At 44.2% G+C, this 24,131-nt stretch overlaps 1 protein-coding gene across 2 annotated transcripts in view; it reads right to left on the bottom strand.

Annotated features, from left to right (window-relative positions):
* MAN1C1 (mannosidase alpha class 1C member 1) overlaps window positions 1–24,131 on the bottom strand; it is a 190,435-nt gene that overhangs the window by 106,645 nt on the left and 59,659 nt on the right. For both annotated transcript variants that reach the window (XR_014224989.1, XM_082248373.1), the window contains exon 4: window positions 23,413–23,528. Coding sequence is in view for 1 of the 2 variants with exons in the window: in XM_082248373.1 (XP_082104499.1) it covers window positions 23,413–23,528 (116 nt within the window). In the remaining variant the exon portion in view is untranslated. The remainder of the gene's footprint in view (window positions 1–23,412; window positions 23,529–24,131) is intronic.

Raw genomic sequence — 24,131 nt, 5'->3', positions numbered from 1 at the left:
GTTGGGTTTCTACCGGCGGGCACACATGCCGCAAATCCTAGGGGCAATCGATGGCACCCACATAGCCATTAGGCCCCCAAGGAGCCACGAAAGTGAATACCGGAACCGCAAGCAGTACCACTCTGTGAACGTCCAATTAGTGTGTGACGCCAAACAGCGCATCATGAGTGTCAACACTGGTCACCCAGGGTCGTGCCATGATTCCAGTATGTTAAGAACAAGTACTCTGTACGAGGTGTTTGAAAGTGGACAAATGCCCGAAGGGTGGCATATTGGTAAAGTATTTTGTCTTAACAACATAAACTGTAAGATTACATAGACATAGGAATAAGCTACATCGGTGTACACCCTGATTTAAGCAAAGCCTACCTAAAATGGATGTGTTATTAGTTGTCAGGCTGTTCACACACAACCAGATCAGCAGCTTAGCAGCTCACAAAAGAAAGATTTGCAAAGTTGTCTTTGAGTCCAATGAAGGTGGTTAACCAATGTGTAAATGGTGTCCTCTAGCCACCCAAAGAAAACCTACAAATGATTCCAATGGTATTGCCATATCCCCAAAGTACTTTGCATAAGTGAGTCAATATTGGTTTCCTCACTCTAGTTGCAGATATATTCCAGAAGTAAGACCTAGGCTAATGTAATAGGAACAGAATAGGGGCCAAGTTGTAACTTGCAAGAGAAACCCACCACTTTGTGTGTCCTTTTTCCCATTTGTATTAGTGATTTAGGCAGTTAGACAGAGTTGAGATGTTTCATATGATTTTTTGCAAACAGACGAGCAGGTTGTTTAGTAAAATGCCTAATTGTCTCCCATTTTGAGGAGTCATCTAAAGTCACATGATATGAATAACTAATGTATATTTTTCTTATTTTTCAGGGGATGCTGGTTACCCGCAGCTGACGTGGCTGATGGCTCCAATCAGGTACCCCCAGGGCCCAGCAGAGAGGAATTACAACAGGGCCTTGCGGAGAAGCCGGAGTATCATTGAGTTGACCATAGGTCTTCTCAAGTCCCGGTTTCTCTGCTTGGCCCGGCCTGGGGGTGAACTCCTGTACTCTCCTACAAAGGCTTCCAAGATCATCCTGGCGTGCTGCGTGTTGCACAACATGTGCGTTGCCCGGGATGATTCTTGGGAGCTGACGGAGGAGAGGGAGCCAGAGGTCCGTCAGCCGGCGGCCCCCAGGCGGCGGAGCACCGCTGCCGGTATGGCCACCCGGAATACCCTGGTTGCTAGCCACTTTACATGTAAGTACTGTAACCGGTCAAGATAGGGCATGTGTATTAATTAGCTAGTTAGCAGAGGTGCCACTCACAGGGAGACAGAGGGTGATTATCATCTGCCAATGACACTTGCCATTGTAGATAAAGTGTAGTCAACATTGGTAAAATTGTGTTACTTGAGCAAAAACATGCACCTCTAACCATAAACATGTTGGTATTGTGAATAGTGTAAAGGGCTGAGAAGAGCTGGCAGGTGTTTATTTGTGTCTATGCCACCTGTGTAGTTATTGATAACATGAACGGCTGCTTGGTATCTTATGGTGTTGTAATTTTCCAGAACATCAACATCTTGGAATCATGGCACGTACCATGGGAAGCCTGTGGTGATGGGCTGTCTGGCGTCACAGGTGTGTATTCAAATGTTTACATTAATGATTTCTGGTTTGTGTAAGTTGGCATAAAATGTGTTATTTCACTCGTGATGTCGAAATTAAATGAAGTTCAGAATGAAGCAAACAGGCATTAAGATGTGATTTTCATAATGAAATGTCTTATCCTTTGTTTTATTTTTCCAGGAGTGGTACTGCTTGCGGGTGTAGGTGGTAGAAACCCACCTTGATGGACTCCACTCATTTTCTTTTGTGGTCAGTGGATATTTGGTAAGGCACATGGCCAATGACCAACATGAACACCCTGGAACTTCGAAAGTGGCTTGGAAGCTGCCCAGCAACCTTGCCATGCCTGTCCCCTATGAGCTGGTAGAGGTGCAGAATGGATTCTGAACTCTGCCGGAAGTTGTGGAAGACATCAGAATCCCGTAGCCATGGAGCAAAGATCGTGGTCTGGCGCTGTAAAGGCACACGGACTGGAGAGTGACAATATTCTTTTGCTGCATCCCTCCTTCTGCTGTCATTCTCAAATAAATAAATACATTAGAATTGAACATGTGTTTTTTTGTTTTGTGTGGGTGCCTACAGACAAAAGGGCCATCCACACTGTAAGATTTAGAGAAGACTTTATCCTTCCGATTGACATTTTCTATGTAGTGCAAGGGCCTGCCTGATTGCATCCAAATTGAAAGTGTTGAGGTTTGAGCTTCTATTATATGGTTTGGTTAAGTCTACAGGAAAAAGTCTAGACAAATTGTTAGTGTATGGCCCATTAAGCTGCCAAGGCCGGAGTTTTGCACTTTGCATGCTGCTTGTACTGGTGATGTGAGGGGTTGTAATGTAGAGTAGGGATGTGACAGTGTTGTGTTGAGGTGTGAGGCAAATGTAGTGTTGGACTATGAGGGCCTGTGTTGTTGAAATATGGAGAGAGTCCAATATCAGACACCTATGTTTATTGGTCAAGAAATTGTAAGAACCATGGTAAATATGTAAAGAATTGCATCTCGATAAAACTAGGACCACACTCATAAAATCAAAATTGTGTTGTTTCCATTGATGTGCTTGAAATTTGGGTAGGACACCCCCCTCCCCCCCCAAATTCAAGATAGTTTAAAAAAACTGTTTAAAAAAATGAGAGTGAAAAGAGATCCCAAGTGTAGTGATGTGATTTGAACCCATGACGTTGTGAACTGCAGTGAAGTTGCAAAGCACTTAGCTATTGTGCAGAATAAAGCTGTATGGTGGAAAAAATGGAGTGTGTTAAGGCTAAAAAGCACATATAGCTAAAGAACTAAACATTGTATGGAATGTGGGAAGAAGACCATGGTAAAATTGTGAGGTTTCATCTTGCCCTGAAGTAGGGTAGGGGTTTGGTCACTTGCCTTTGGTACTTTCCTTCATAAGATCGATTCGACACACAGACAAGATCAAAAAAACACTTAAAATGGTGTAAGCTTGCAAGCGCTTCTGAGTGTAACATTATTTAGCAATATATATGATGTAATCCGTTCCATTTTAGCAATATAAACAAAAAAAGAAAATAAAAAAAGTAGGTGGAGATGGTAAGCCTCGAACCTACAGCAGAGGGAGATGAATTACAGACATGTGATGTGTGCACTAATCCACTAGCCCACATCGCTATGTGAAACTGCTATAAGCAGGAAGACATAAGTTTGCGAATTGGCGAAGCCGCGATCGTAAGTGAATCCCGCTGACGGCGGAATTCATTATTGCTGTTTTACTCGCCAATTCGCCGCAGCGCCAGTTAATTGATTTGAACGCGGCGAAACTGAAACACGTCATAGATGTTTGAAGCTGCAGTTTCTTTAAATCCGGCCCCCCATAATAGAAATATGTCCTACAATAGTGAAATTACTTTAGCTTGTTTATTTAACAAAGCAATGCAAGAACAATACTGTTGTATGGTAACCAATAAAAAACATATGTCATCTTGTCCTCACTGCTTGCTCGAATTTACACTGAACAGGGAAGGCTTGGAAGGGGGCAAAGCATTTTTCGCACTGGACCAGTACAAATAAGAAATGTTGGGCAGGTGGCCCTGAAAAGAGATATTCTCCAATTCAAATTTCAATCAGAGCAGAAAAATCAGTCACTGACAAATTCATTGTGGCAATTGTATGTTTTTTATTTACAGTGAGTATTGAACAGAATCACTGTCCTTTAAAATAATCACATTTTGTTGCTTCTCAGCCTAAAATGAAGACAGACACAATTTTTGTTTTATCCAGCTGTATTTACTAGTGCAACTTATAACATCCAAGTGAAAGATATAAAACCAACATGTCAGAAAAAAATAAAAAATAAAAAAAAGAATCATTGAGTTGGAAAAAGAATCATCTCCCTTATGTCAGTATTTTGTTGGACCACATTTTGCTTTAATTACAGCCATTAGTCTGTAATATGTCTCTACTTACTTTGCACATCTAGAAATTGCAATATTTGCCCACTCTTCTTTGCAGAACTGTGGCCCACAGTAGATTAGTATGCCGCTCAGAAACCCAAGACTAAAATTAAATTATTTGGCCTCAACACCAAACTATATGTCTGGTGGAAAGCCAATACAACTCACCATCCAAATAACACCATTCCTACAGTAAAGCATGGAGGTGGTAATATCCTGTTATGGGGGTGTTTCTCTGCAGCAGGGACTGGAGCACTTGTCAGGATAGAAAACAAATGGATGGGGCAAAATACCAATAAATTCTTGAGGAAAATCTGCTGCCCTCTGCCAGAAAGTTGTCAATGGGGAGAAGGTTTACCTTCCAACATGACAATGACCCAAAGCACACAGCAAAAATGACCACACAGTGGTTGATGGAGAAAAAGGTGAATGTCCTTGCATTGCTTAGTCAGAGCCTAGACTTAAAGTGTAACTTCCATTTTTTTTTTTTGGGGGGGGGGGGCCTGATCATGACGAAAGCACTGAGTTTGTGCTAGGAACGCCAGGGAAACCATCCATGGGACACAGGTGAACCAACACCACTACCTTGCCTTTCGAAGCGTCATAAGCCCCGCTACCGGTCCCCGAAGCATAGAACGCCGATTAGAGCAAAAGCAGCATGAGGAGGCAGGACCTCGACCCATGGCTCGGCTGAGCTGCCAGGTAGCGGAAGGTCTGCCTGGCTGAAACCTCACAGCAGACGATCTATACCTACAAGCCACCAAATCTTCAACAAGGAGAAGAGCTGAGTAGTCAACAGAGCCCCCAAACGAGAGCCGACAGCCACACATGGAGGTGTCACCCCTTCTCTCTTCCCTACAACAAAACATCCAGCATTCATCCAGCATTTTCACGCCTGCTAAGTTAAAGGACGAGTGACCAAATTGAAGAGCCGCTTTTACCTGCAAGGAGTGGTAAATTCCCCCTTTCATTTTGTGTTTTTTTTTTTTTTTTTTGTTATCTTGTGGACATATTTTTGTTTATGAGATTATATACCACATCTAAGAAGCCTTGCAGAAAGAAATAGCGGGCAGAGGCAGTGGAAGAAAGAAAAGGGGATGCAAAAAGCCTTAGAAAACATGACAACAATACATTTTTTTAACCTATGATGTATGAGGGCTAAACTCCCCAGTAAAGAGGCATAAGGTTCTAAAAGAAATTAAACAATATTCCGCAGTAGTTTTCCTACAGGAGACACATATAGCGCATGATATGAAAATTAAACTGTACTCAAAACACCACCCAACATGGTACTATGGAGATTCTACAACCTAAAAAGCTAAAGGAGTTGCTATAGGGCTCGCAAGAGATATAAAGTTCTCCCTAGAAGAGAGGATGGTAGATTCCGAGGGACAGTTTATGTTCTTGAAGGGAAGGCTGCAGGATACAGAGTGTACCTTAGCTAACATCTATAGCCCGAATAAAAATAAATCCTGAAGAGGGTCCTGGGAAAGTTAGAGGTTTTCAAAAAAGGCAAACTAATCTTGGCAGGAGATTTGAATTTCTGTATGGAACCAAGGGCAGACAGTACATCACATGTACTGGGGAATGAAAGTTATCAGCTTAAAATGGTAAAGAAGAAATTGTATCACTCTCAGTTAGTCGACATATGGAGAATTCAGCACCCAGAGATGAAAGATTACACATTTAATTCCACGATGCATAGGACATACTCTAGACTAGATTATATAATGTGTAAGGGGATGGCTCGGTAGCGGTTGTGGGTGACCCCTTGGGTGGGTTCGTTACACAGAGAGACAGCCGAGGAGCGGTTGAAAACAACGGTCTATGGTTTATTCTTCCAATTTGCTGGAAACAAGTGCAAGCATCCAAACAGCATAAATCAAACAAATATAAAAGAAACCGTGGCCACTTCGGGCGTCTACCTTCACAACACAGGAACCTACCTATGGTGTCTGTCCCAACCTACTGCTGGGCAGACACTGCTGGTCATACAGCAGAAGACCAATAGTCTATTTGTTTTCTTTTCACACAGAAAAAGTCAACACCACCTCACGTTCAGAAGTCTCTCAGCTCACTGCTCTCCTTAACACACAAAGCCTCAGGATGCAGCAATCAGTAGTCATCCTCTGGATAACTTATAGAGGCCTTAATTGCCTCATTCTGAATAGCTGAAGCTTTCCAACGACCTTAAACCTTTCTGGCTATCTCTGCAGCCAACACCTGATAGTAATTGGTGAATTGTCTAAACAAGGCAGAAATGTATCTCCCGTCTGTGACAACACCCACAGATTTACCTGACTTCCTGTCACATACTCCCCCCTCTTGTTTCAACCCTAGGGTTGGGACACAGGTTCAGGTTGCCAGGCACGCATGCACTCGGGAAAAACCATCTGCATTCCCCATTTTAACACCGGGGCGATGCGTTACCACAAAACTAAATTCCTGAAGGGCCAGGAACCAACTATTTATTCTCCTATTGGTCTCCTTGTTCTGTGCCATCCACTTTAATGGGGCATGATCCGTCACCAGTTCAAACTGTCTACCCAGGAGGTAGTACCGGAGAAAATCCAAAGCCCATTTGAACGCCAAACACTGTTTCTCAATGGTGGCATAATTCTCCTCATGGGCCTTCAACTTTCGGCTGAGGTACATAACAGGGTGTTCTTCCCCCTTGATAATCTGGGACAGTACAGCTCCTAAACCCACATTTGACGCATCTGTCTGAACCACAAAGTCCCGTGAAATGAAAAGCTGTTTCTGCTTCGGGAGTCCATTTGATCATGACAGACTCCTTCCCTTTGGTCAAATTGGTCAGGAAAGCAGCCTGTGAGGCAAAATGGGGAATAAAACGGCGATAATAACCTGCGATCCCCAAAAATGCACGAACCTGTTTCTTGTTGGTGGGACGTGGCCAATCTTGAATAGCCTCAACTTTGTTTATTTGGGGCTTGATTAGACCTCTTCCAATGGTATACCCCAGATACCTCTCCTTTTCTAGCCCAATGGTACATTTTTTTGGATTGGCTGTAAACCCGGCTTTCCAGATGGAATCCAACACAGCCTGAACTTTAGGTAAGTGTGAGTCCCAATCCTCACTGTGGATGACCACGTCATCGAGGTATGCAGCAGCATAGGCTCGATGAGGCCGAAGGGTCTTATCCATGGTGCGTTGAAATGTGGCGGGAGCATTCTGTAACCCAAAAGGCATCCTCCGATATTGGAAAGATCCGTCTGGAGTTACAAATGCTGTTTTTTCCCTGGCCGACCCAGAGAGAGGAATATGCCAATAACCCTTGGTCAGGTCTAACGTCGTCATGTACCGGGCAGTGCCTAGGCGATCAATCAGTTCATCTATGCGGGGCATAGGATAGGTGTCAAACTTAGTGATTTTATTCAGGCGGCGAAAGTCATTACAAAACCGTCAACTTCCATCTGGCTTGGGCACTAAGACAATGGGACTGGACCAATCACTATTTGACTCTTCTATCACCCCCAACTCAAGCATTTTTTTTACTTCCTGGCGAATTGCCTCTCGCCGAGCTTCTGGAATTCTATAAGGCTTTAACTTGACCTTATCCCCTGGTGTGGTGATAATGTCATGGTCAACTCCGGAGACCCAACCTGGCAGGTCTGAAAACTGTATAGTGCAAAAGTATACCTGCGCTGCTATCAAATCAAATGCATAAATAAATCCCAATAAATATGGTGTATAAATAATCTGTGTAAAGTGCTAGTGCTCAACTTCAAACACACATTGCTATATCATAGATCCCAAACAAAATATTAAAAATATGTAGCGGGGTTAAACATGCCTAAAGACACTGTTTGATATGTGGGAAGGAACTAGGCTCCCTCTAGTGGTAGCTGCATGGAATTTCCCGGGCTGTGACTTCCTTTTCACAAGATGAAGAAACTACATCTCCCAGGCTGCTTTGCAAGATCCAGGGTGCACGGCTGCACCGCACGGCATTATGGGGGAGGTTATTTAAAGGAGAGAGAAGCGCGCGAAGGGGGGCCTTTCTGCGCTGGACTCTGAGGAACCAGCGAGCGAGAGTGAAGGACTGACACTGGATATTGGGCCAGAGCCTTTTAGCCTGGAGGGACGACGTGGAACCGTCCCATCTCAAGCACGAGGCACATTCCTGGAGGTCATACTGCTGTTTGCCGAGACCGAAAGTCATCCGCCAGAAGGACCCCGCGCGGCTGGCATATAGCCAAAGGACTGAGACCGCAGTGGAAGCGCGCGAAGGAGAAACTTCTGTTGGTGAGAGGGCACATGCCCAATAACTGACTTTATCTGCTGAAGAGACAGTTTTATCTACAGATAGCGGTAGCGCAGCAGGAGGTGATAAAACCCCGGGGTTTATCACCATACTCTCTCAGGAGACTCATAGACAAACAATAAGGTCTGTAAAGGAGTCGCCAGAGGCTTATCTCTCTCGCAGAAGTTATTGCTCAGTTACGCAGACACCCTGCGGTGACAACTAACAGCTCGTTGTTTTCTCTCTCTTGATCTTTATTCCTAATCTGGATTACAAATGAGCTCTATTCAATAACCTTGCTAGCGAAGATCAACAAGAAAGAAGAGAACTCTGGGGGAGGGACTCAGATAGGCCCACCTACCTGGTACTGTGTCTAGCCTTAATGCAGGAGGAGTGTGGGGGTATTCTTTTACCTTTTTAAAGCTGTTTTAAATAACCTTTTATGGACTTGTATTGTATTGTATTGTATTGTATCTCCCCTATTCAATTTGATATATAGTAAACTAAGTTTGGTTAATTACAATCTTGTGCGTTGTTCCATTGTGTCACCCAGAAGGACTACTATTCAAGAAGGTAACAAGGTATTGTTGCATAGTGAAGTATTGTATTCCAACCTGTGTATCTATTTGATAGTCCAGTCCTATTCTGGGTCAGTTGTGCCTGAGGAGGGATCGAGCCAATTTGATTGGGTTGTTAGGCAGGGTGTAGACCCAATAATATAATCAGCAGCTCCTGCGAGGGTGGTGCTACACGTGGGGGCTCGTCCGGGATTTCTACAGTCCTGCAACACAACCCTCTCAGCCCCAGAATCCCCTCCCACGCAGAAATGGATCCTGTCGCTGCTGCTGAGTGGTGCAAGGAAGAGAATGTCATAGTGGAAAATGGCCTGGTGGTTGAAATCAAGGGAGAAGCCTGGACTGAAGAAAAGCTCCTCCCTGTTTTAAGGGCACTATCCACAGACAGGAAATTCTGGGTGATTGACATAAAAACTGACACCACTGCCCCACACACGTATGCACTGTGTGAGTGGAGGAAAGGGGTCCCTGATTATTTCAATGGAAACAGTGTAAAAACTATTGACCAAACAGAACTTTTCCTGATACATCCAGGAGTTCCTACTGCGGGTCCCTCATCCACCACCCCTGGGGTATCCAGCCAAGAAAAAGGTGTCCAAGAAGGGCATCCTGAGTCATCACCTTTGTCGACTTTTAGCTCAGAACTGTGTGCTGTTCTTGGGGAGATTGTGGCAAAATGTAGCAGGGACTCCTCGAGCTATCTGATGACTGGATATAGGAAGCTCCGGACATTCTCTGGGAAACAGCCTGTGCCTTCAGCAGAAGATGGGTTCGAAGAGTGGCTAGATACCGCCACTCAGGCTTTGGAGGAATGGGAGGTACCAGAACAGCACAAGAAGCAGAGGATCACAGAGAGTTTAAGGGGACCTGCATTAGAGGCTGTACGTAATCTAAAGCTTAGCAAGAAGAACTGCACTGCACAGGATTATTTGGACATTCTGCAAGATGTGTTTGGTCGGACGGAGAACGCGGCTGAACTTCTCTACCAGTTGGACCACTGTTATCAAGAAGAGGGGGAGAAGTTGTCCGAATTCATTAAACGTCTGGATAGGATTATCCACCAGATTCTGTTAAAGAAAGGAATAGACCCCCGGAAAATAGATGAGACTCGTGCACGACAGGTTCTGAAAGGGGCTCAACCTTTAGATCCCATTGCCATACTGTTACGAACTCGTCGAGATGGCGGCATTCTAGAATACCCCGATCTGATTCGAATGGTCAGAGAGGAAGAGGTCATGTTGGACAACAAGAAGAAAAGTCGGCAGTTTGACTCAACTGCCCGGGTTGGAGTGATAAGTGTGGAAGAGGGTGACTCTCAAGTTGAACTCCTAAAGACCCAAGTGTCTCAGTTGATAGAAATGGTGTCCATCCTGACTGGTCAGGTATCCACTCTACCCAAGGGGAGTATATCGGAGAGGCCAGATGAACCTGTTAGTCTCAGCACAGATCCAGAGCCACGGCCTGCAAGATTGTTAACTTGTTTCAACTGCGGGGGAGTTGGGCATGTTAGAAGGGTATGTCCCAGCTCAGGAAATGCTGCCGCGAAACCTCGCGAGCCAGCGGGAAACTTCAGAGGACACCGGTGAAGGAGTCAACCGGGTGTCCGCCAGTCTTAAGGGACTCCAGAAGTGGTGCAGGATCAGGGAAACTGAGTCAGGGGGTCAGACCCAAATATAACACCCCCAGTTCTAGACTCCGGGTTACTGAGGGAAGGAAAGTCAATGCACACCGGATTCGGCGGGGGCCTAGATCAAGGAAGAAAAAGGAGAAGAGGGCCAGGGTACAGAGAACTGAATCAGATAACAAGGCTACATCAAGAGAATTCCCAACTAACTTGGTCGGGCCCTCCCCAGTGGTCTCGGTTCAGGTGGAAGGAATTTACACAAGAGCCCTCCTTGACACAGGGGCCCAGGTGACTCTTTTGTATAGAGACTTCTATGATAAATATCTTACCCATCTACCTTTGCAGAAGTTGGAAGATCTGGAGATATGGGGTATTGGGACCCAAAGTTTTCCCTATGACGGGTATCTGCCAATCAAGTTGACCTTTGATCCATCAGTGGCTGGTGAAGCGGAAACCTTCGACACCTTAGCGGTGGTCTGTCCTCGTCCACCAGGGGCCAACAAAAGCTCTCTCATCGTAGGAACAAACACTGACCTGGTAAGGCGCCTTCTGATACAACTGGTCCAGGGACAAGATGCTCAGGCGCCAAGGATCCATCCCATGCTACGGCAGGCCTACCAACGATTAGTGTTGGAGCAAGAGACCCCCGCAGAAGGAGTTGGACGACTCTGGAAGCTGGATAGAGCAGAAAAGGTCTTACAGCCAGGAGAGGTGGCCTGTTTTAAGGCTTCTGTTAAACTCACATGGCAACAGCCGGGTCCCTTCATTATCTTTGAATCAGGTCAAAAGGAGAGACAGAGAGGGATAGAAGTGATCCCTGAGGTGATCCCTTTGAAGGTGTTACAGGAAAACCGTGGAAGGGTTTTAGTGAGTGTCAGAAACACCTCTATTACACCAGTGAAGGTACCGGCCAGAGTGCTCCTGGGCCAAGTCAACCCGGCTACCCCAGTTGCCCCCATTGATTTCAAAGAAAAGGAACAGGGTGAAGCGGTTATAGAGGAGCTTTGCTCTGGAAACGCTGCCCTCCCGCCGGAATGGGTGAAGAGGGCCAAGGCACAACTTGCTCGATGGAGGGAAATATTCTCTAAGGACGAGTTTGACGTGGGATGTGCCAGGAGCGCCACTCATAAGATCCGCCTGAGTGAGGACAAGCCTTTCAGGGAGAGAGTCCGGCGAGTCCCCTTAGGTGACTTAGAAGATCTACGTCAACAGCTGGCAGAGCTCAAAAAGATCGGGATTATCCGAGAATCCAGGAGCCCGTATGCTTCCCCGATAGTGGTAGTCCGGAAGAAAAATGGATCTTTGAGGCTTTGTATCGACTACCGAACGCTGAACAGAAGAACCATCCCAGACCAGTATACCACTCCTCGAATCGAAGATGCCCTACAGAGTCTGTCAGGGGCGAAGTGGTTCAGTGTGATGGACTTAAAGAGTGGGTATTATCAGATCCCCATGCACCCTGAAGATCGGGAGAAAACAGCCTTCATCACCCCTGTGGGGTTCTTTGAGTTCAATCGCATGCCTCAGGGGTTGTCCGGGGCCCCTGCTACCTTCCAAAGGCTGATGGAGAGGACCGTTGGAGATATGAATTTGATAGAGGTACTGGTATACTTGGATGATGTTATCGTGTTTGGCAGAACTTTAGAAGAACATGAGGAGAGGTTGGAAAAGGTCTTGAAGAGGCTACATGAAGAAGGTCTGAAACTTTCTCCTGAGAAGTGCCAATTCTATCAGTCCTCGGTCCATTACCTGGGCCATATCGTGTCTGAAGAAGGGGTGGCCACTGACCCGGACAAGCTGGATGCTGTTGCTTCCTGGCCGAGACCCACAAATGTGACCGAACTCCGGTCATTCTTGGGCTTTTGCTCCTATTACAGGAGGTTTGTGGAGGGGTTCGCCCAGATTGCCCGACCCCTAAATGAGCTCCTGAAGAATGAAGAAGATGATGTCCCTGAGTTGGTAAAGCCGGCGAAGTCCACCATAGGCCCCCGGAAGGCTAAGGAATCCATCCAGGATCAGTGGACCCCGGAATGCGAAGGGGCCTTTGTCCAGCTGAAGGAAACCCTAACCACTGCCCCTGTGTTGGCCTATGCGGACCCCACAAAACCATATGAACTGCATGTTGATGCCAGCCGAGATGGGCTGGGGGGGGTACTTTATCAGGAGCATGAGGGTCATCTGCGACCTGTTGCCTATGTGAGCAGAAGCCTACTGCCTGCTGAAAGGAATTATCCTACTCACAAACTTGAATTCTTGGCCTTGAAGTGGGCAGTGGTTGACAAATTGAAAGACTACCTGTACGGAGCTGAATTCATTGTCAAGACAGATAATAATCCCCTCACCTATCTGTTGACTACGGCCAAGCTGGATGCAACAGGACATCGATGGTTGGCTGCCCTCTCTAGCTTCAATTTTAGCCTGAAGTATCGGCCAGGAATCGGAAATAGGGATGCAGATGCCCTATCCAGAAGGTTGCATGTTCCACAGGAACCTGCGGAAGAATGGACTCATTTGGCTCCAGAAGGGGTGCGTGCCCTATATCAGGGAACTGAATTTCGATCCCGAGGAGGGTCAAGAGCAGAAGAGATTGGGGTTTCGGCTATCGGAGTACCCAAATGCTACTGCCAGGTGACCCAAGTTGAAGGGGAGGGTTTGCCCCGGCTGTCCAAAAGGGACTTGCGGAAGGAGCAGTTGGAAGACCCTTTGGGAAAACTTCTCTTGGAAGCCCTGGAGATCCAGAGCCCTGAGTTGCTTCTAACTGACTCCCCTCAGGGGGCCCGTCTGTTGCATAGAGAGTGGACCCGGTTACAGATCAGAGAAGGAGTGGCCTACCGGAGAGGTCCATCTGAAGATCTGGAGGAGAAGTGGCAACTGTTCTTACCAGCTAAATACAGAGAGGGAGTTCTGGCCGCTCTTCATGATAATCATGGCCATCTGGGGCCCGAAAGAACCTTTCAGCTTGTCAGGGACAGGTTCTACTGGCCTTGTATGAGGGCCGAAGTTGAAGGATACTGTCATTCTTGTGTCCGGTGTATACAGAGGAAGACTCTGCCACGTCAAGCAGCCCCAATGGGCCATCTACAAAGTCAGGGACCCATGGAGCTGGTGTGCATTGATTTCCTTTGCTTAGAGCCTGATCTGAGTGGCCAGGGGAATGTCCTTGTGGTAACAGACCATTTTACCAGATATGCTCAAGCATTCCCAACAAGGGATCAGAAGGCCTCAACGGTAGCCAAAGTTCTTGTAGAGAAGTTCTTTGTACATTATGGGTTACCACAGCGCCTCCATTCTGATCAGGGAAGGGACTTTGAAAGCAGACTGATCAAGAGACTGTTAGATATGTTAGGCATTCAAAAGACTAGAACCACTCCCTACCATCCACAGGGGGATGCCCAGCCTGAACGATTTAACAGGACTCTTTTGGATATGTTGGGGACTTTGAGCTCAGAGAAGAAACAGCATTGGGGCAGGCACGTAGCTGCCATTGTGCATGCCTACAACAGCACTGTCAGTGATGCTACTGGATATTCCCCTTATCGGCTGATGTTTGGAAGGGAGGCTCGGTTGCCAGTGGATTTGGCCTTTGGCATTTCGCCTGATCATACCTCTTCAGCATCGCATAGAGGATATGTGGACCGACTGCGGAAGAGTCTGAAAGCGGCCTATGACAAGGCTCAGGCCACATCTGATCAACGTGGACTGCGGAATAAAAAAAATTTCGACCTAAAAGTTCGGATCCATGACCTGCAACCAGGGGACAGGGTTTTGTTGAGAAACTTGGGTGTCCCGGGAAAACACAAGTTGGCAGACCGCTGGAAGTCCCAACCTTATGTTATCTGTAAGCAACTGCCAAACCTTCCTGTGTACCAAATTCGGCCTGAGGGAAGTGTGGGTCCATTGAAGGCTTGGCATCGGAACCATTTGCTGCCTCTCTCTGAAGCGGTTCGTATGCCCCCTGTGGAAGACTTGTCAGCGGCCCCTTCGACTTCTCGCCGGTCCAGACCAGTTACCAGATCTCAGACGATGCTCCCAGATGAGGGAGAGGGAAGTTCTCCATCTGAAGATTTGGAAGATGAAGAGGAGGTACCCGACTGGTTGTGGTCATCTCAGTTGCCAGAACCCACACCTGCCTCCCTGTCTTCGTCTGACTTGGCTGATAGAGGAGCCCTTCGGGCAGAAGCCCCTGAATTCATACCCTTTCATATGCTTCCAGAAGAAGCAGCTGAGGATGAAGATCCTGAGGAGGAGGTTGCACCCTTCTCTGAAGAAGAACTGACCTCTCTTGAACCATCAGGTGCCTCTGTGTTGGAACATGAGGAGGGGGACATGGAAGAATCCTCAGAAGTGCCTGATCCTAGTACCTCTGAGAGCATGCCTCCACGGGAACAGAGGGAAAGGAGAGTCATTCACCCACCTAAGAGACTGACCTATGATCAATTGGGTGAATGTTCGGAAGAAGCTGTTTTTATCTCCAAAAGGTCTCCTGACCAGCCTAGTTCCTCCACTGTAGATTTGGTGGGGGACAACCCTAGCTCACCCCCAGGCACAACTGTACAAGCCACCCAAGTTTTGGGGGGTCTGTGAGAGATCATGAGAACAAAGTATTGAAGTAGAAAACGTTTGCATTTAAGTTTGTACATAAGGATATTGGGTTTGGCCATTATAATAAGCACAGTTTTTGATGTTCACAATTTGGTTTACTTTGTGAGTTAATGTTTGCGCACATTTTGTTGCTCTGACCTCACTATATGTTTTTTTCTCTTTCTCACCTTTTGATGTTTTTTTTTCAACACAAACTTTAAGATGTAAGTGTTTAAGAAATTGCAAAGGCACATGTGCTTTTTAAAGGAGCACTATATAAAAGCACTAGAAATCAGCACTATATTAACACTGTAGAAATCACTTATTTGCTTATTAATTGCACTTTATCGTTTTACTGTTGCACTGCTATTAGAATACAAAATTGGATGTATTCAGATTGACTTATTTCAGCAAAATGTTAATGTTTTTGTTGTATAATGCCAACCTATGCACTAGGGTACATACTGTTGACCTCTTTGGGGACCAAAGTTTCTCAAGTGGGGGGAGTGTGTAGCGGGGTTAAACATGCCTAAAGACACTGTTTGATATGTGGGAAGGAACTAGGCTCCCTCTAGTGGTAGCTGCATGGAATTTCCCGGGCTGTGACTTCCTTTTCACAAGATGAAGAAACTACATCTCCCAGGCTGCTTTGCAAGATCCAGGGTGCACGGCTGCACCGCACGGCATTATGGGGGAGGTTATTTAAAGGAGAGAGAAGCGCGCGAAGGGGGGCCTTTCTGCGCTGGACTCTGAGGAACCAGCGAGCGAGAGTGAAGGACTGACACTGGATATTGGGCCAGAGCCTTTTAGCCTGGAGGGACGACGTGGAACCGTCCCATCTCAAGCACGAGGCACATTCCTGGAGGTCATACTGCTGTTTGCCGAGACCGGAAGTCATCCGCCAGAAGGACCCCGCGCGGCTGGCATATAGCCAAAGGACTGAGACCGCAGTGGAAGCGCGCGAAGGAGAAACTTCTGTTGGTGAGAGGGCACATGCCCAATAACTGACTTTATCTGCTGAAGAGACAGTTTTATCTACAGATAGCGGTAGCACAGCAGGAGGTGATAAAACCCCGGGGTTTATCACCATACTCTCTCAGGAGACTCATAGACAAACAATAAGGTCTGTAAAGGAGTCGCCAGAGGCTTATCTCTCTCGCAGAAGTTATTGCTCAGTTACGCAGACACCCTGCGGTGACAACTAACAGCTCGTTGTTTTCTCTCTCTTGATCTTTATTCCTAATCTGGATTACAAATGAGCTCTATTCAATAACCTTGCTAGCGAAGATCAACAAGAAAGAAGAGAACTCTGGGGGAGGGACTCAGATAGGCCCACCTACCTGGTACTGTGTCTAGCCTTAATGCAGGAGGAGTGTGGGGGTATTCTTTTACCTTTTTAAAGCTGTTTTAAATAACCTTTTATGGACTTGTATTGTATTGTATTGTATCTCCCCTATTCAATTTGATATATAGTAAACTAAGTTTGGTTAATTACAATCTTGTGCGTTGTTCCATTGTGTCACCCAGAAGGACTACTATTCAAGAAGGTAACAAGGTATTGTTGCATAGTGAAGTATTGTATTCCAACCTGTGTATCTATTTGATAGTCCAGTCCTATTCTGGGTCAGTTGTGCCTGAGGAGGGATCGAGCCAATTTGATTGGGTTGTTAGGCAGGGTGTAGACCCAATAATATAATCAGCAGCTCCTGCGGGGGTGGTGCTACAAATACAATAAATACATATTTCATCATGTGTAAATAAATATCAAATAAAGTCTTTCAATAAAAGACGTGCTTAAATAGTGACAGTCTTAGTGCAAAACATAAGTCCAAAGTGCTGCGTGCTCGTAAAACAAGTGCTGGTGCTTTCTCTACACGAGTAGGTGCTCCCCTCCTGGACCCCTACTCACCAGAAGCCAAATAATACACCGCTTTCAGAATATCCTTAGATAGAACGAGCCTTAATGGACCATCAACTCAATCAGCTTTTCTGTAGGTCATATCATCCAGGAATTGCTCTCCAACACTCACTCCAGTATCACAAATCCTTCAAATCAGCTCAGCTCCAGACACTCCTGAAAGGTCTGAAAACTTCTCCCCATTACGGAGCACAAATTTTTTAACCTCCTGTTGCTGAGTTTTGGACAGAGTCTCCGCTATCCCAACTTCAGAGACAGCCAGGTTAAATGGAGCAGAAAATCGGGTAGTCTCAGTGACCAAGGACTCTCTATCCTTCCATGGTTTTAACAAGTTCACGTGATAGAGCTGCTCAGGTTTTCGTCTTCCCGGTTGGCTAATTTTATAATTCACCACCCCCATTCTCTCCAACACTTCATAGGGACCCTGCCATTTGGCTAGGAATTTACTTTCGACCGTGGTTAGAAACATCTCAGGGTCATCATCTGCAGTCATCTTTGGCAATAAATGGCATACCTGAAAAGTCGGCCTGACTCCCAGCCTCGGCCTGCTGTCTCTGAAGCTGTTTCACGATGGCCTCCATTTGCTGCTGGTGTCTCTGTTCCAGGCCTGCAATGCTCTCTTGGTGAGCCTGTTGTTGAGCTGCAAGGCTCCGCTGAAAACCCGCATTTGTCTGCTGTTGATTTGCATTTGTCTGCTGTTGATTTGCTTGCTGTTGATTTGCATTTGCTATAGCCAGTTGTTTCAGTATCTTCTCCATTTTGGGTTTACTTTAACTGCCCGCGGCACTCCACCATGTGTAAGGGGTTGGCTCGGTAGCGGGTGTGGGTGACCCCTTGGGTGGGTTCGTTACACAGAGAGACAGCCGAGGAGTGGTTGAAAACAACGGTCTATGGTTTATTCTTCCAATTTGCTGGAAACAAGTGCAAGCATCCAAACAGCATAAATCAAACAAATATAAAATAAACCCTGGCCACTTGGGGCGTCTACCTTCGCAACACAGGAACCTACCTATGGTGTCTGTCCCAACCTACTGCTGGGCAGACACTGCTGGTCATACAGCAGAAGACCAATAGTCTATTTGTTTTCTTTTCACACAGAAAAAGTCAACACCACCTCACCTTCAGAAGTCTCTCAGCTCACTGCTCTCCTTAACGCACAAAGCCTCAGGATGCAGCAATCAGTAGTCATCCTCTGGATAACTTATAGAGGCCTTAATTGCCTCATTCTGAATAGCTGAAGCTTTCCAATGTCCTTAAACCTTTCTGGCTATCTCTGCAGCCGACACCTGATAGTAATTGGTGAATTGTCTAAACAAGGAAGAAATGTATCTCCTGTCTGTGACAACACCCACAGATTTACCTGACTTGCTGTCACAAATGGTAGACCATAGGTGGTTGGATGCAGTGGTTAAGACATCTATAGAAATATTAACTTTATCAGATCACGTGCCAGTAACATTGAAGATGAGGACAGAAGAAACCCAGAATGCAACTGAAAGTTAAACAAGGAACTGTTACAAGACAAAGCAGTGGAAGGTAAAATAAAAAATGAATTACAGCAATACTTTCTGTTAAATGAAACCCCAGGGATGTTGGAAGCTATGATCTGGGAAGCACACAAGGCCTATATTACAGGCATTTTGATCTCTATTGGAGCAAAAACAAAAAAGAAGGAAAGGACAAATGATATGAGGTTATTAATAACAGAGATACATGAATTAGAACAACAACACAAGAAGAGAGCAGACCCAGAAATACATCACGTATTATTATTATTAAATTTAAATAGGATAAACTAAAAGAGTTAATGGATCAGGAAACAAGACAAGTTTTTCATAGAGTAGCTAAAGACAGATAACTATGGAGGAACAAACCTGGGAAACATTTAGCAAGAATAGTAAAAAATAGGAAAGCGGTAAATTTTATAGAAAAAATGAAAAATCATAAGGGGGAGATGGTATACTCGAATTTGAAGAGCGATTAGTACCCAAACTAAGTAGATATTTGAACAGGCTGGGAGAAGGAAAATAGATGAGGAGCGAATCATTGCAGGCCAATATCATCATTATACCTAAAGAGGGGAAAGATACCATCCTGTGCTCAAGGTATAGACATATAGCTTTGTTAAACACAGACATTAAATTATATGCGAAGGTCCTGGCAACGAGACTAAAATAGTTGATGCCCGAATGGGTCCACGCAGATCAATCCGGCTTTATCCTGGGGAGAGAGGGTAAAGATAACGGGATAAGGACATTGCTTTCAATGCAAAAATCAGGAAAAGAACAGTCCCGACTCCCCAGCGCTACTTCTGTCGATAGATGCCAAAAAGGCATTCGACAGGGTAGACTGGCAATTAATGATGAGTAGGATAGAAGTTATGGGAATGGGTAAAAAGATGATTCAGTGGATCAAAACCCTATATAACCATCCAACCGCATCTGTAAAAGTAAATGGGAGTTTGTCTCTATCGTTCAAAATGTACAACGAAACAAGACAGGGATGTCCACTCTCCCCCCTCCTGTTTGTGTTATCATTAGAGCCATTATTGGCAACTATACAAAATAATACAGATATATAGGGGGGTGAAGATCAGAGGAGATGAACATAAGGTAGCGGCATATGCCGATGATGTTCTGTTTTTTATATCTAACCCCAGAATAACACTGTCGGACCTAATAAAAGAAATAAAAAAGTCTGAAACCCTGAATATAAACATGAATAAGAATAAGGAACAAGCCCTACAAAAACAATTCCCATTTACATGGGAGAAAACATATTTAAATTATCTCGGGATAAAATTAACATCATCATTAAAGAAATTGTACCAAGCAAACTATATCCCATTACTCAATGAGATTAAAACGGAAATTAGAAAAATGACAACAAGGTCAATCTCCTAAGTAGGATGAATAAACATGATTAAAAGGGTGATTCTGCTGAAAGTTCTTTATAAATTCCAAAGGTTATCAATATGTTTACCCCAGAGTTATTTTAAGACATTGGAAACAATAATATCAAGGTTTATATGGGCAAATAAGAAACCAAGAGTATGGCTCTCAGTACTGACTAGGGATAAAACACGAGGGGGATTAGCTGCACCAGATAAAAGGTATTATAGGGCCAGCACTACATGGTCGTGCCAGTACTACATGGTCGAGTGGACAAAGAAAAAATGTGACAAAAGATGGGTAACACTAGAAAGCACACTAAGTAAAACGCGGTTAAGTAATAATATTTGGGTTCCAGGACAGTATAGAATGTTAGATGTAAATACACATGAATTGACTAGGAATAAGTTCAAGGTGTGGGACTTAACTTATTAACAAACAAAATGTGAATATGATTCACCATTAATTGCAATCATGGGGGCAAAATATTTTTTACCTGGTAATGAGATACAATTTTTGGGAATGGATTAGGGATAAAATTGCAGAGATAAAAAATATTAAGTCATTTTGTGACATCACTACCCCATCCATTTAGATCAGAGGAGGATTATTCCCCTTTTGAACGTCTGTAATCCCCAGACTGCTTCGAAACATAATATCTCTTGGATCTACAAAATTATTACGGAGCTGGGAATACAGCCATTCATTCTCAGATGGGAAGAGGAATTGGGAATACACCTGAAAGAACATCAATTAGACAATGCCTGAGAGCCTTATATGGCCTGGCCAGGGATATTAATATTATAGAAATGAACTATAAATGACTGGCCAGGTGGTACATAACCCCAGTTAATGCTCAGAAACATCATACGGAGAATTCCATACTATGTTGGAGGGGGTGTAATTTGAAGGCTACTATGGTACACATATGGTGGGAGTGTCCAAAGATACGCGACTATTGGCAGAAAGTTCGACAACACATAGGGGAGATTGCGGAAAAACGGCGATTGCTGACGACCCGTGGCTTTGTCTATTAACATTAACCTAACACAAACAGTTCAATAAAACAATGCAAGAATACGATAGTACTATATTTAATAAATGCAGCAAAAGGGGCAATCCCAAAAAAATGGTTGGACCCTAAGAGCCCTACGCTGAGGGATTGGTATAAAAGAATTGAGTACATACACAAAATGGAACACCTGTGCAGTAGTAGAGAGGACCAAATGGAGAGATTTTGGACTATCTCAAAGGGATGGGAAGAGTTTGAGAAAACAAGGAAATATACGGAGATGTGGGAAACATAGAGGAGGAAGATTGGGTAGGAAGAGAAGGAGGTTTAGGGAAAAGGAGAGAGGAGAAAGGAGAAAGTGGTAAGACTGAAGAGGGGGAGGGTGGCATTTCTTTGTATATGGATGATTAATCTTGTGAAGTTTTGTTTATGAAAAACCAAATAAAGAGTAAATTAAAAAAAAAAGTGTAACTTCCACTGATCTGCTTCCTTTTTGTTACAGGTACCCTTCCCTACTTCTGGGAGACGGTGCCGCTGCGCTGTCCCTCGCAAGTTCGTCCCCCCCTCCTCCTGCCGCCAGGCCAATTAGAAGACGTAGCGTGCTTCGCGCATGCTCAGTAGGAAACCGGCTGTAAAGCCGAAAGGCTTAACTGCTGGTTTCCCCCTACAATGAATGGCGGCAGCCGCACCCGACAGCCGATCCCAAAGTGTCTATATATTAAAAGTCAGCAGCTACAGAATTTGTATCTGCTGACTTTTAATTTTTTTTCCCCAGCTGGAACACCACTTAAAACCCCATTGAAAATGTGTGGAATGACTTGAAAACTGCAGCCCACAAACGGTCAACATGAAATTTAACTAAACTTGAGCAGTTCTGCCAAGAGGAATGGGCAAATAATGCAGTCTAGATGTGCAAAGTTAGTAGAGACATATTCCAACAGGCTAAAGGCTGTAATTAAAGCAACAGGTGATTCAACAAAATACTGACACAAGGGGTTGATCCTTTTTCCAACTCTGATTCTGTTTTTTATTTTTTTTCTGACATGTTGGTGTTATATCTTTCACTTGGATGTTATATAGTAAATACGGCTGGATAAAATAAACATAAAATAAACATAAACTGTGTCTGTATTCATTTCAGTCTGCAAAGCTACAAAATGTGATTATTTTTAAGGGGGTGACTCTTTTCTATATGCACAGTATGTAAATCTGTTTTTATTTTCACAGAGCATTGGTCATCATGTTTGCTCCTAAATGACTTTGTTGTTTACAGTTCGTGCATTCCAATCCTCTTTTTGCATATACTGCATAGCATGTGTATGCGAAAAAACGTATATATAAAAAAAAATCATGTCCCCTAATACAATAACCATCTTGGCACACTGGTATAAAGAGCACTTTAACTAGCCCACAGAAAACTGTCACTGCAATGAAAGACCCATTTGATCAGGCTGCCATCTGAACCAAAAGTTCCCGAATCCCTTTCTGACAATGAATGTTGTAATTTTCCTTATTAAAGGATAACCACGCTTATAAAATAGATAGGTAAGTGTAAGAAATAGGAAATATGTGTTGCAGTAGACTTGTCAGTTTGGAAATGGCTGGTCTGTGCCACCAGAAGCCCTTGATCAACACTCTGAACCTCCATTCTCCTAACCCCTACCCACCCCTAGCATACAGTTGGGATAAAGGGAGGTAGGGCTTGTGATGTGGGGTTCAATCTTCACTATAAGCCATGTCACAAACTCCCACATATACCAATGGCATGTTAGAGGTGGGTGAATGGATCCACAGTGTGGTAATTAACTGCCCAGTTGTGAACTAAGAATTCTGATGCAGATAGTATTTTCTCAGATTTACATTAATTCACTATTTAGTTTACCTGTTTAATCAAAAAAAAATGATTTACATGAGCAACTACCTGAGGCTGTAGGCAGCATTTGTTTGCATGTGAATATCTATTTTTTAACCACTGATTTTAGTCCCCTTTAGTTTTGGCACAGACCGCCCTCCTTCAGCGCTGTCATCTCTATTACAATGGTATGTGTAAAGATGTGCCAAAGGGCTCTGCTGGGACTGCAATTTCTGCACATGTCCAGAGGTTTGGGATTTCCATTTTACACACTGTCTTCGTGCATGCCTGGGAATCCCACAGGGTGCAGGTGTGTCACAAGACTCTGTTGGGACCTCAAGCTCTGCAGCATGCCTTTGCTTGCACAGAATTCGGGGCTGGGGGGACTCAATATTTGTTTTGGTTGTTGGATTGTGTCAAATGCGCTTCATTTACTAGCACTCATTCATCCCCAACTTCAATAAAGGTACATAAATCAGAATTACTGGTCTCAGCGCCTATACCTCTGAATGTCGACAGAAATATTTGCTATATAATACCAGTTTTTCTTGATTGACCGACTTTAATAGTTAGAAAAAACGTTTCCCCTTCAACTTTGAATATGCTTGATACTTTTGAAGAAGTTGATACTCAAACTTAGTCATAGAAGTCCTCTTACCACATTTAGATCTAGGCTATTTTCAATCCAATTTTCAGCATGCTCGAATTCTTCCTTCAAATCCATGATAAAAAGTGTGTCCAGAGCATCCACAATTGTAGCTCCTTTCAGTCCACCTGTTTGAGAGTGGGATTAACTTGTTAGGTGCTGGCCAATGTTAATCAATCTAATCTTGGTTACAAATTAAACTTGAAACTAAACATAGACCTATGATTAATCCTCATTTTAAATCTTCCAATGTTAACCATTCATTTACTTCTACAGTGGAAAACGTACTGATCTACCCTAACTCATAACAATTGAAGAGCAAGTCTAGGTAACAAGTGAAATTATTCCACAAGGTACTAATGCTATTCAGTAGATATAGAAGCTGTGCTAAAATGGAAATTCACTAAATATATCTTTGTATAAATTGGCTATTGTTTTTTTTTTTCTATGTTTGAATATAGTGTAGAACTTTACTATCTGGTTTCGGATTCTATTTAGAGACTTGTGTAGATATATTAAGTCTTGAGCTCATGATAACTTTAATATAGTGATATAGAAAACTTATATATAATTTTTTTGTATATACATTTTTGTAAAAAAACTTTTTCTATTAATAGGTTTATTCTTGGATGCTTCTGATAACGTGTTGGGGGATGGACCTGCTACGCTAAACCATTTCCTTGCCTTGTGAATAATTAATTCAATATGTGAACATTCTCTTAATTAATAAT

The sequence above is a fragment of the Pelophylax lessonae genome (genome assembly GCF_965119305.1).
Source record: "Pelophylax lessonae genome assembly, chromosome: 2".
NCBI lineage: Eukaryota > Metazoa > Chordata > Amphibia > Anura > Ranidae > Pelophylax > Pelophylax lessonae.
This window is presented reverse-complemented; position numbering and strand designations above follow the sequence as displayed.